This window comes from Gavia stellata, chromosome 2 (genome assembly GCF_030936135.1).
Source record: "Gavia stellata isolate bGavSte3 chromosome 2, bGavSte3.hap2, whole genome shotgun sequence".
In the NCBI taxonomy this organism is placed as follows: Eukaryota; Metazoa; Chordata; class Aves; order Gaviiformes; family Gaviidae; genus Gavia; species Gavia stellata.
The window spans coordinates 71,925,194-71,938,429 of record NC_082595.1 but is presented as its reverse complement, the minus strand read 5'-3'; the positions used below and the strand labels follow the sequence as shown (position 1 = coordinate 71,938,429).

At 43.0% G+C, this 13,236-nt stretch overlaps 1 protein-coding gene across 1 annotated transcript in view; it reads right to left on the bottom strand.

Moving 5' to 3' along the window:
* UBE2J1 (ubiquitin conjugating enzyme E2 J1) overlaps positions 1 to 13,027 on the bottom strand; it is a 31,261-nt gene extending 18,234 nt beyond the window's left edge. Inside the window, exons 1-2 of the mRNA XM_059835441.1 lie at positions 12,923 to 13,027; positions 2,848 to 2,921 (exon numbers count right to left, since the gene is read on the bottom strand). Coding sequence (XP_059691424.1) covers positions 2,848 to 2,921; positions 12,923 to 12,953 — 105 coding nt within the window. The 5' untranslated portion in view covers positions 12,954 to 13,027. The remainder of the gene's footprint in view (positions 1 to 2,847; positions 2,922 to 12,922) is intronic.
* Between the last annotated feature and the right edge of the window lie 209 nt (positions 13,028 to 13,236).

Here is a 13,236-nt window from a genome sequence, read left to right as displayed (position 1 = left end):
AGGGAGAAGAAAAAAAGAAAGAAGAGTGTGTCAAAGAAGTAGACAACTAAACACCATTTTCTTGAATAAGGACAGGCTAAAGAAACAGTGCACAGCAGAAGTTTTAAGAACTCAAAAATCAAATGGAGAATAAGACAACGAACACAGTACTAAGATTCTGGTAAAAAGCATAAAATATTGTAGCTTTCTGGTAATTTTCTTACACAATGGCTTTGCTGAAACCCTCAAATTCATTATTCAAGCTCTTCACTCCAGTTGTATCAATTATAAGGGGTTTATCACCCGACAGATGGAAAACTGAGTTGACTAAGGGAAAACTGGGTCTTTGCTCCAGTGAATAATAATTTCTGGACAACCGAGGGGAGACCCACCCCAAGAAAGAACATTAGTGACAGCCTCCCCAAAGCCCCTTCCATGCCCAAGTCAACACAGAACTTGACTAACACCCCAGAGAATTCCCATCCTCTTTAATTCTCCATAAAGAATTTTGAAACAGCTACTGTGCCTTACTGCACAACAGGTACACTTTGAAATTTGGAGTATTATTTTCATTGGACATATAAGTAACTTCTCTTTAAGTATTATTTCTTTGGGGTTCCGTGTTTGGCTTTGTGTATCAGATCTTGTGATGCCCACAAGTTCTGCTTGTAAATAGTCAGGAAGCACTCCTACTGTTAGGACAGGAGGCCAAATGAGGCTTGCTGTCAGTGAACAAGATCTCTCAACTATTGCTGAACACTGGTATCACAGGGCTGTGACTGCCCACCTAGTTACAATTTTTTCAAGGTTGGGAGATAACTATCAACTTTTCCAGCATTTCCTTTCATCTGCCACTGTTCTGTTCCCAGTGAGTCACTGTTCTAACCCAGAAATAAGACCTTCATGTAAGTTACAAGTAATAGCATAAATTAAACCTTACATTTCACCACAGGAAAGGGAAACACAAGGTACAGACAAAAGGTATATTTTATACCACCTAGGAAGATGCTATTTTCTGTAAGCACGTTAAGTGCGCTACACATTTCTGTGAACAGCTAAATCAACCCCCCCCCCCCCCGAACTGAATACCACAGAACATTGCCTTTATTATTATTCCAGCGAAATCAGAAGGGGTTTCTGTTTAAGCTTCTAATCACCAGAACTTCGCTAGTCTCTCAGCCCAAAAACTTAACTGGGTATTTAGAAGACTTCAAGAAGCTACTATTTAAATGGAATCCAAGCATCTTCTCTTGCAACACATCCAGAACTGCACTTACGTTTTTCACACTTTTTTTGTATGCAAAATAGTGAATCCTCATAGATCACCTAGGATGAAGTGTTTTGTTGAGCAACTACGCAACTGAGCCAGATATCAGGTTTGGGTGTGAAAAGCTTAACCTAAACATAATGCATTTATGTAGTGTCAGGACGGAGGAGGGGGAATAACCATATTATACCTGTGCGATAAAATTACTCAGGTGCAATGTAAAACCGGTATTACGTATTTTCACTAACAACCTGGAACTACAGAATCACAGAATCACTAAGCTTGGAAAAGACCTGTAAGATCATCAAGTCCAACCATCAACCCAACACCACCAAGCCCACTAAACCACAGAATCACAGAATCATTAAGGTTGGAAAAGACCTGTAAGACCATCAAGTCCAACCATCAACCCAACACCACCACGCCCATTAAACCACGTCCCACAATGCCTTGTCCACACGTTTCTTGAACACCTCCAGTCATGGTGACTCCAACCACTTCCCTGCGCAGCTTATTCCAGTGTCTCACCACTCTCTCAGTAAAGAGATTTTTCCTAATATCCAGCCTGAACCTCCCCTGGCACAACTTGAGGCCATTTCCTCTTGTCCTGTCGCTAGTCACTTGGGAGAAGAGACCAACACCCACCTCTCTGCAACCCCCTTTCAGGTAACTGTAGAGAGCGATAAGGTCTCCCCTCAGCCTCCTCTTCTCCAGACTGAACAACCCCAGCTCCCTCAGCCGCTCCTCATAAGACTTGTGCTCCAGACCCCTCACCAGCTTCGTCGCCCTTCTCTGGACACACTCCAGCACCTCAATGTCCTTCTTGTAGTGAGGGACCCAAAACTGAACACAGCATTCGAGGTGCAGCCTCAGGGCACGATCACTTCCCTACTCCCGCTAGCCACACTATTTCTGACACAGGCCAGGATGCTGTTGGCCTTCTTGGCCACCTGGGCACACTGCTGCCTCATCTTCAGCCGGCTGTCAATCAACACCCCCAGGTCCTTTTCTGTGGGGCAGCCACTCGTCCCCAAGCCTGTAGCATTGCATGGGGTTGTTGTGACCCAAGTGCAGGACCCGGCACTTGGCCTTGTTGAACCTCATACAATTGGCCTCGGCCCATCGATCCAGCCTGTCCAGATCCCTCTGCAGAGCCTTCCTACCCTCGAGCAGATCAACACTCCTGCCCAACCTGGTGTGGTCTGCAAACTTGCTGAGGGAGCACTCAATCCCCTCATCCAGATCATCGACAAACATATATAACAAGACTGGACCCAAAACTGAGCCCTAGGGGACTCCGCTTGTGACCGGCCGCCAACTGGATTTCGCTCCATTCACCACAACTCTCTGGGCTCGGCCATCCAGCCAGTTTTTTTACCCAGCAAAGAGTACACCTGTCTAAGCCACGAGCTACAATACCATTAAAGTGGAATTCTGCTGTTTATTTCTATCATAGGAAAATAAGAACTGAATGAATTTTAAAAAGGTCTGCTAGTATCTAAATAGGTACATTTAAAATACATATGCATACAGAGAACTTAGGGTATATATTAACAACACAGCCCAATTACAAGCTCTTGCAAACATATACCGAAACAAACCTCCAAAGGCTGTGCATGATAATGATCTGTAGGATCTTTCAGTTCTGCAGCCTCTTTCATCAAACGTTTGACAGCTGAAAAAGAGAAAGTTAAGACATGAAAATAAAGGAAAAAAATAATACGCATTGCATACAAAAATACATAAACATTTCTTGAAGAGCTCCTTTCAGCTAACTAATCTTTTTCAGCACATGCCAGCTTCTTCACTGGAGTTAATAATCCAATACACAATATAAATTACTCACGCTGAATAAATCTTAAATGAGTTATACAAGCACAAAGTTATGAAAAATATGTTGCACAGTCACAGAGTTTCTCAACACTGAACACTTGGACTAAAGTAGTTTTACATTATTAAGTGCACCAAAGACATGAGGAGAAAACATAGGTGTCATTAATGGAGTTTCAGACTTTAAATACAAGATGTACAAGACTAATAACCTCAATATTTTATCATAAAGGACATCATGTGCATCTTTAAACAACTGCCAAAAAGCTTTATCCTGACACCTCCCATGACTATTACATGACTACTCCCTTAATTATTCCAAAGGAGGTCACAGTAAGATTTGAGATAAACCAACACAAAGATGGAGATGAAGTTTTATACTAGATTTGAAAACACATATGCCCAGCCAGAAAAATTGACCCAGGGCCTTTGTAATTTAAACCTACTACTGAGTGTGAACACACAGGTATTCGTCTATCCTACATTCAGAATAGTCATTAGCTACCCTCTCCAAGCTTCTACTTCGGAACCACCAGCATCATCTGTATTTTCTGCATCTCCTTTTTCCTTCCCATTTACTAAGTTCTGTTACATCACTTGTCCTGCCAGTTGCCCTCATGTGCATCAAGCATTAATAAAGAACTCAGCCAAATGGAAGAGCAGACTAAACATAAGAACTATAGACAAGAAATTCAAGACAAGAAATTCAAGGATGCCGTCCCATGAATAAGGTTAGGTAGAAAGTCTTTACTCCCTCCTACTTACTGGAAAAAGTGCAAGTACCAGTTACCTCTTTAAGCAACTACACAGGACCAGGATCCCTTAATCCATCCTCCACATTCTATGGATGTCCCTCCCACTCATGTAATTATCTAACTACAAAGAAGGAACAACACTGCCCAAATTCCCTTACAGTGTAAGCATAAAGATACGGTGAAAGTGAACCGTAGTTCCTCGACTTACAAAGCCTGGCATCAGCAGCTGACTGTACGCTGTGTAGCATGCTCAGACTCCAGGGCTTTACTCACTTTCACGACGCTACTCTAACCTTCCCGCAGAGGAACTGTGATTTCACTCTACTGTGAAAAGTTGTTTTCCTCCTTCACACTTCTTGACAGCTATAAACAACAGCTCAAAGTTTGAGAATTTCACTTCTTACAACCCAAAGAGCAAACAGACTATGCAGAAGTTTGCTGCTGCCAGTTGTCCCAGTTCTGCTGCTGCCAGGGGGAGGTGTCAATTAAACACCCTGCAGAGCCCACAAGGTCACCTCATCTGCGCTCCACTGAAAGAGGGAGCCAGATGAGGGAAAGCTAACTATTAGAGAAAAAAACAAAAATGTATTTCAAGACCATTCTACAAAAGTCTACTGACACTCAGAAAGGTTTGCACCCATCCTACCAAACTGGGTGCAGGATCTCTGACAGTGCATATCAGCACTTTGGATTTGTCCCAAAAGGAACAGCCTTTTTACTGCTTTAGCTCCAAGGCTATCCACTGGGTGCCGAGTGCCAGCAGCTCGCAGGCAGAAACACAGAAACCAAGGGTTTGCACTGAGAAGTAACCGAGACAGCAGCTGAGTGGGGACAACAAGCAGGTGGGCTCCTGTTAAGTAGAATTTAAAACGGAAGCAATTTAAAGCATGTTTTTTTTAACACATTTTTGTATTTAATTAACAGTGACAGTGATACTGTATGCATTTTTTCATAGCATTACTTTATTATCAAGAAGCCAGACTATAGCTATTTCAAGAAACCAGCATAAAATACGCTGAACTAATATGAAATATTACTCCATTCTTGGAGCATGAAATACAGCAAAATACATAATTTAGCTTTTGCATACCATAGAGATAATTTGCTTTAAGAAGTTTTCGGTATTAAGCAACCTAGGATATCTTAAGAAAAAGAAGCACGTGTATATGAAGAAAGGCTGAGAAAAAGCAGCACATATATATATGAAGAAAGGCTGCGAGAATTGGGGTTGTTCAGCCTGGAGAAGAGAAGCCTCTGGGGTCACCTTACTGTGGCCTTTCAATACTTACAAGGGGCTTGTGAGAAAGACGGAGGAAGACATTTTGCATGGTTTTAAACTGAAAGAGGGTAGATTTAGATTGGACATACAGAATAATTTTTTTTTTTTTTACAATGAGGGTGGTGAGCCACTGGAACAGGTTGCCCAGAGGAGTTGTGGATGCCCCATCCCTGGAAGTGTTCAAGGTCAGGCTGGACAGGGCTTTGAGCAACCTGATCTAGTGGAAAATGTCCCTGCCCATGGCAGGGAGGTTGGACTAGATGATTTTTGAAGGTTCCTCCCAACCCAAACCATTCTGTTTTTCTATTTCCACAGTGCTGAAAAATGCCAACTGACAAGCTGCAAAGACCAGCCTGGACCGATGAAGGTTCATTCTGAGAATGTGTGATCCAGTGAAGAAAGCATTAAATTGTTTCTTCTTTAAGCATAGCTGCCATATTCATGAACACAGACCCTCCTTCGGCTACTGAAAACCGCAATGGAAGAAACAAATGTAATTCACAAAGTCTGCCTGCAACAAGTACACGACCTTCTTATACGAACTTCATTAAAAAGAGTTTTGATGCAAAATATGGTATTTCAACCCACTTAAAAATCACACTGAGTCATCTGAGTAAACATTTGGCAATGGCAATTCTGAAAAATGAGAACTGTTTGTGCCCATTCAAAATAAAGAATTGCAAACTGTCAATAAAGTCAAAAAGTATCACTAATTCAGCCAAAAAAAATTCAAATCAAGACATTCAATTTGTCAAAGACAGGTTTTAAAGACAAAATAATCAAGGTATTTTTTAATGTGGCATGACTGTCAGCATGAAAAATAACCATGCTTTCACAGGTACACTCGGCAACAATTTATCATAATGTTCACTGAAATTAAATACCGACGAAATTAAGTTTCTGGGGTAACTCTAGAGAGCAAAGAAGAGTTCCCACCCCAGCATGAGGCACGGGATCTCTCCACTGCTCTGAGGAGGAAAGGAAAGAGCAGGTGCTATGGGCCAGAGGCAAAAATAATCAAGGTAATCTGCCTCCTGTATTACACCAAACTTAGTGAATTTTTCTGAAAAGCAAAATGTGGATGTTAAAAATCCGAGAATCAAATTTAAAGCCCCCAGCTTGCTTTAGGATTGAGCGGTGGTGGAATAACACAATGAGCAAAATGTGTGTAATGCATGCATGTATGATCTGTAGATTTATTTATGTCAAAAACTGTGTCCTGGTCAAATCCTACTTCTTACTAACGTTTACCTTAAGCTATCCTGAAATTTATGTTCAACACAACTCGTTCTCTTCGATATATCTTGAAGACACATTCACATACTCCTGCTATCATGCCCAACTAGATTAGTCTGCACCTTGTGGCCTGGGAAACCCTTCTGTACACAGAAAATGTAAGTGATCAGTCTTCATAAACATCAATATTACTGCTTAAAGAGACAACAGGATTTGAACATCGATGGTGTTCTCTTTGTAAATTATTATGCCTTATTTTTAAGAAATGTGTTACTGTGAAAATAAAAATAGTCTTAAAATAGAGCAATTATATTTAGCCTTACAGAGCTTTGTTTTGTTAGTAGTCTTCTGTATTTAATAAAGAAGGATTTTAGTTCATCTTTACATTATCAGTGAACAGTACATGTAGCAATCAGATGAGCTGACCAAGGTTATATTAATGTAAACATAACACACAACACTGCAACAGGATTTATTTCAGCATAACAAAGTTGCATAACTTTTGCTCACTGGAAGTTCAGAAAATCTGATACAAGTTCCAACTCCCTTCAACACTCAAAAAACAAAACCCCAGACACCGTTACAAGCTTCCTGAAGATCTGCCACAACTTGTCCACAAAAGGCAATAGTACTCAGGTACAAGAGCTCAACAGGAGAAACAGACACAGGCAAGGGGAGTGGTAAAGGTGAGGTGGGTGACACTAATCAAACCCAAGTTTGTAAACACGGGGAAGGTGAAGTCTCAGTTCAGCAAGGCTCAGCCCCCAGTACTTCATCACGTGAAGAGACAGCATTTTGTGCACACAAAGATGACTGCAGGATCATCAGTGAAACAAATTTGTATTTAAGTGATATGGGTTGTGCGTGACAGTATCTTCCTCAAATGGATAGCAACTGTTTCATTCTACCAATTTTCAGTTCTTCTGTTTGGAAATGAAAGTACATAATAAAAAAATAAAGTAACCCAGAACAGCTGGCATAAAGCTAGAGATCTCCTAATCTTTCAAGTTGACTTATCTGATCTGGAAAAAAAAGGAATAAAACAACCTGACAGCTTTTACTGCTTCAGCAAATGCTTTCTACTTTTTTTTTTTTTAAATGGCTGCTACTACTACTTTTTTTTCTTCATTTTAAATAAGATTTAGAGGTCTACCCAGGAGAAATACAGAAAAAGTAGCAATTTTTTCCCACAGCACTGCTGACAAAGACAGCATATGTAAGGATGCAATTTACTTATCAAATCCAGGTTTTCCAATGGATCAGTAAAATTCTTATAAAGTTTCTCTGGGATCAAGGGTTTGGTAACTACTCAGCCCACTTAAACTATTAGTGAAATACAAGTAATCTTTGTTATGTGTTTGTCTATTAATTATGCTACTATCGACAATTAGGAAAAATATCAGACAATAATATTAGAAAAATAAAAAAGTTGAAACCACGCAATCAGTTTGAGACAAGCATCAAGGCCCTTCAATTAGATGATGCATGGATGACATTTTGGGAAAGTCTTTTTAAATCCAGCTGGCTTTGTTTTCTTCCCCTCCGCTCAGTACCCAACCACTGAGCCAAGAGTTCCTGACCCATGGCCCGTGTAACCACAAAGTGACTTCAGAGCTCACAGTGCACGGCATCACCTGCTGAACCACCACCCCCAGACCCCACAGCAGCCCAAAGCTGGGAACCCATTCACCCAAACTACCTGTATTCACATTCGAAAGAAAATCCCATTTGCTAAAGGGAAGTTAAAATTTCACGTAAGGGGAAAAATAACAGTGAATCACAGTCAGTCAGTAGTTCAACTGCACAAAGACTGGATCATACAATAAAAAAAGTCAGGATTAAATTTATGTGTAAAGTACATGGGATTTCTCGTAAGACAAAAACAGTCGATGAGCTTTGACATTTTAAGTCAAAAAACCAATCACTAAGTGATGCGGTCATTAAACCATGCAAGAAAACATATTTAAAGCAAAGAGTCATAGCAGACTGGAGAGTTATGAAATACTGTTACGACAGCTCTTTGATATGGAGAATAGTATGGTTTTAAGTATTGTTGTACTCTCTAGAGAATGGTTTATTAAATCTAAACATACAGATACTCTTAACAGGTTCACAGCGACCTGCACAGCGTCACTAGGTAACTGTGGGTCACCTACTCCATTGTGGATGTGATTTTCCTTGACAGCTTAGAACCTGTGAATTACATGTGATCATTAGTGAAATAAAAACAATAAAAGGGGGAAAAAAGGAGCTTGAGACAAGTGACAGACCTTTAGTCACCATTTCCCTCAGAGCAACAGGAAGTACAGGACCTCTTTCTGTAGTTACAATTCAAAACAACTGTTCAGTCAACACAAAGGGAGATAAAACTTATCAAATGTAAGGTGCTTGTTGAATACACTAAGATCAAATAACGTTTTCAGCTTTAATTAATTTTTAACATCTATTCAGCTTCTTATTTTTAAAAAATTCTATCTTTATTTCACACATGAAAGTTCTAAGCAGCACAGTATCTACCGGCTATTTTCTATTAACTGTTGGGTTTTTTTAACAAAGAACTGATGCGTGCTTGTTGACAAGGAATACTTCTTACTTGTAAAAAGTATGGAGCGGAGAGACAAGTAGAGTTTGTAAGAAAAGCAGTAATGTATTGAAGATGACAGCTAAGAGGATCACAATCTCGGCACGTTATGTTCCCTGTGCATCTAAGATCCAAAATCACCGTCCCTGGCAGCAAATGCAGAACACACGCGCCATGACTCCCTCCATGTGCTCTCCCCAGTCCTCCAGTGCCCTCACTAGTCAAACTGTAGATGAATAGGTCTGCTAAAAACAAACAAAAAACCCACCCAAAACAAATTTAAAAAGCACTGTTATTCGTGAGCTCTATGTGAGTTGAGTCACTGTAACTCGCTGTTCGTAATTCTTCAAATGTGTCTGTGCTAATACCTGCTCAGAAGACTGGTAACATCCTACATGAAAGAGGGAGACTGTCACTACAAAAACAGTGACTACAAGATTTGGTGTCTGATCTTGCAGCAGGTTAAGGGTCACAGCTCTCGGGGAAGAAAAAAAAAAAGTACAGAGATTATTCCAAGTAGCCATCTTCTAAATTTCAGAAAATAGGGATGTTCCTGAGGCATGAAGAGGATGAAGTCTGTGCTTTAGTCAGCTGCGCTTTAATATTGATGGGAGAGGTTTATCAGCCATATGGTAGCAGGCTGATATATATTGACTAATTCGTTTTAAAATCCTAAGACAGAAAATAGCTTGCCCTTTTACAGGTGCCAAAAATAGACATAAAAATATGAAGCAACAGCTTAAAAGGCTTTGCCTTATTGAGGCAATGCAAAGAAGCCTGAAGTGAGGAGTGTAAAATTTCTTCCCTTCCAAAATTAATGGTCTTTTGGGGAAGAAATAAAAAAACCCAAACATGTTCATAGATGGTGTGAGGAGACAGCTTCAGGTGAATGCCTCCACACCTCCTTGCCCTGACAGAGGGTAACTGACAGGAACCAGCAGCAGCTTAGCACACCACCCTCACCAAGCCCAGACCTGCGGTGGCCACGACGTGTACCTATGGTAAACCGAGAGCTGCCAGAGCACCAGCTGCGCTGCCTCTCATCGACAGAGACACAGTGTACAGGAGAACAACTTGTTTTTTTTGTGGAGAGTTACCGTCTTTTAGATACGTTGGGATGAACTAACATTAGCTGGAGAAACTGGAATAAGGAAGAAGGTGGATATATTCACTAGGAGCAATTAGCAGCAGGACAAAGCTGTGTAGCAGTATCGCTCTTTGTGTGGTCTATTTGAAAGTACACAAAAAGAAAGGCACTGGAGAGCCTAACTGGTGATCCTCATTCCTCAATCTGGTCTAGCACACCTACTCACAGAAGAGGCCATGTATAACCATAGAATAACTTCGCCTCCTGTCATAGCTCTACAGCAAAATTTGGCTTAAAAGGAAGATCAGTAAAAGCATAGGTTTCTTTTAACAAAATTTGCTTATTTATAATGTGTTTTCCTCTACAATATTTTGGATAAAGTCCACTATAATCATTAAAATAACTTATAGTAAAACTGTAAGTAGTATTTGCTCTCTTTGAAACTACTGAGCAGATGGAAGTCACCATCTGCAACCAGAGTTTGCTCAAGTCCAAAAGCAGATTCAACAGGAGAAGCCTCTTGTGCAGATACAAAATGATTACTTTTTTCAATGTCTCAAGATAGCACATTCCAAATCCCTAAAGCTGACCAGAACAGCTTGGTTCTTCCTCTGTTCAAATCAGAGCAACAAGAACAACAGGCACAAGGACAGCTACTAGTTCTAAAGCCGTAAGGGGCTCAGTTACCAAAATAATCCCTTCAGTCCACAGATGAGACTGCCATTTGAAACAGGAAACATGGTGGATTTGGTTTTATGCATTTCAGTGCATTTACATTAATTAAAACCACCTTAATATTAGAACACTCTACATTTCAATCTTAAGCCTTCAGTTGAATGGCAAGCGTAAGAAACCATCATTCAACTGCATGTGTAACCATAACAAAACAGGAATTCATAAAACATACACAAAAATATTAAATAATTGCATATGCTTATCTACTTGGTTAGTAAGAAAAGTGCCAGCCTAAATGCAATGGCTATACATAACTACAATCAACTTGTTTTAATGAACAACTGCTGAAGAAAAAAAATTATATTTAAAATCTTTTTTCTTATTTCTCTAATAACTTTTTGCCCATCTTTTTAAATGAAAGATTTCACACATATTAAGTGACTGTTGAAATGCATGATTTAAATCATATTATAGTGATTTAAATAATTTGTAGACTTTCAGCATCCATATGGAAAGAAATAGTTTAATATATTAATATGCTAGAGAGCATATTTAGTTTTGGTAAGCAGTATTGACCCATTGTATGAATCTTTGCCAAGTAAGATCCATTTTGCTACAAAACAGCAGCACAGGTGCTGAAAATCAATTCCAGTAAACATGATTTTTTCTTGAAAACAAGGGGGACTAGTAACAACAGATGGGAAGAACACTTCTAAATTAAACCACAAATATTTGCCCTCTCCACCCAGATCCCAGGAGCATGTCATACAGCACACCACCACTATTTCCAATGACGTGGCAAACCATAACTAGTGACCATGTTGGTATGGCCTTGTAAGTTCACATATGCAACATATCCAGCATATCTCCCTAAAAAAAAAAGAATCTTACTTCCTGATATTTTAAACAATAACAAGTACATCATTTGCTTTGTGATCCTTCTTATCTTTGTTATGCAACTTGGGTGTGAGGGTGAGAGACATAATTTAGCAACAGATACATCATCCACATGAGGCATGTTTTCTAAATAAGCCTGTCATTTACATTTGTCAGGTACAAGTCATCGTAATGTTCTGTTTCTCCCCACCTTCCATGCTGGTAATAGGACAGTATGATTAAAGAATAGAGCCACTATTCATCATAATAGTACGAAGCTGATAATACCTACTTCCCAATACCAGATTAGGGGAAAGCAGGGGCAGGACAGTGACCGACATACAAACCCAAATAGCCCTTACAAGCTGTGGAAGAGGTTTTGCTTCAGCAGCGACAGGCCTCTGGCTGTGCGTGCAGCTCCCAGGAGGTGAAGCCCGGCACAGCTGGTGAGGGGCCGGGGCCGCTGCTCCGACACGGCCCTGCGAGAGGGACCTGACCCATCCTGTCCTCAGTTTCCCTTCCTAGGAAGCAAAACCTTCCCTTCCAGCACTGTTTCTTAAGACATCTCCCACATCTCCTGAGGTATCCCCATCACTTTAAGGATTGAAAAGAAAGTCTAGGAGTTGTAAGGCATGAATTTTAACACGGAATCCCATGAACAAACACACACAGGCATGTAAATACAGTGTGTACAGTAACACTTCTGTAAAACAAACTCACGCCACACAGACTAAGCTACCGTTGGCAATCTGTCCCCTCACCCGCACCTCCCTGGAAAGGTGGCGACACCCAGGGGAACGGGGCACAGCCACCTGACAAGAAGTTCAAAGGTACGCTTCCACGAACCAGCAGAAAAGCGTGGGAGCGCACACACAGGCACCCAGTAGCCAGGGTGTTCTGGACGGAATTACAGCTCGGAGGGAGTTTGCAACGCCATGGCACTGGGAAGCAGCAGCGACCCAGCCGGCCTCCCCCTGAACGCCGCCACCTCCCCGGCGCGGAGCTGACCCGCACCCGCGGGCACCGCCGCGGCCCAGGGCCCCCATCCCTCCTCCCCACCGCCGCCTCGGCCCGGCCGCTGCACCTGTTCCGCCGCGCCCCGGGAGGCGACTGCCGGCCCCGCCACCGCCGCCGCGCTCCGGCAGCGGCGCCCGAGCCCTCCGCGAACCGCGGCAGCCCCGCGGCGGGCGCACCCGCCCGGCCGGCCGCCCGCCGCGAAAGGCAGCGGCCTGGGCAGCCCGCAAGGCACGGCCGCGCACCCCCCGCCCGATCCTGCCGCCCCCCGGCCGGCCGCGGCCTGCAGGCGAGGCCGGCGGCCGCCTCCCTAGCGCCCGCCGGGGCCTGCCGCGCCGCTCACCCGGGCTCTTGAGGTTGTACCGGGCCTCCATGGCAGAGGGCACGGCTCGCTCCCTCCGCAGCGTCTCCGGCAGCGGGGGCCGGGACGGAGAGCGGAGGTGGGGAAAGGCCGGGCCCGGCCCAGCCCGCCTCCCCTCGGGAAACTCCCCGACGTGGCAGCGGCGGCGCAGCCCCGCCGTGACCGCGGAGGGAGGCACCTGCCGCGCCGGCACCGCCCCCGGGGCCGCGCCGTCCCCGCCCCGCAGCCTGGCGCCGCGGGGTGGCTCTCGGCAGGGCCCGCCCAGGCCGGGCCCGGCGCAGGCAGCGCAGCCGCGG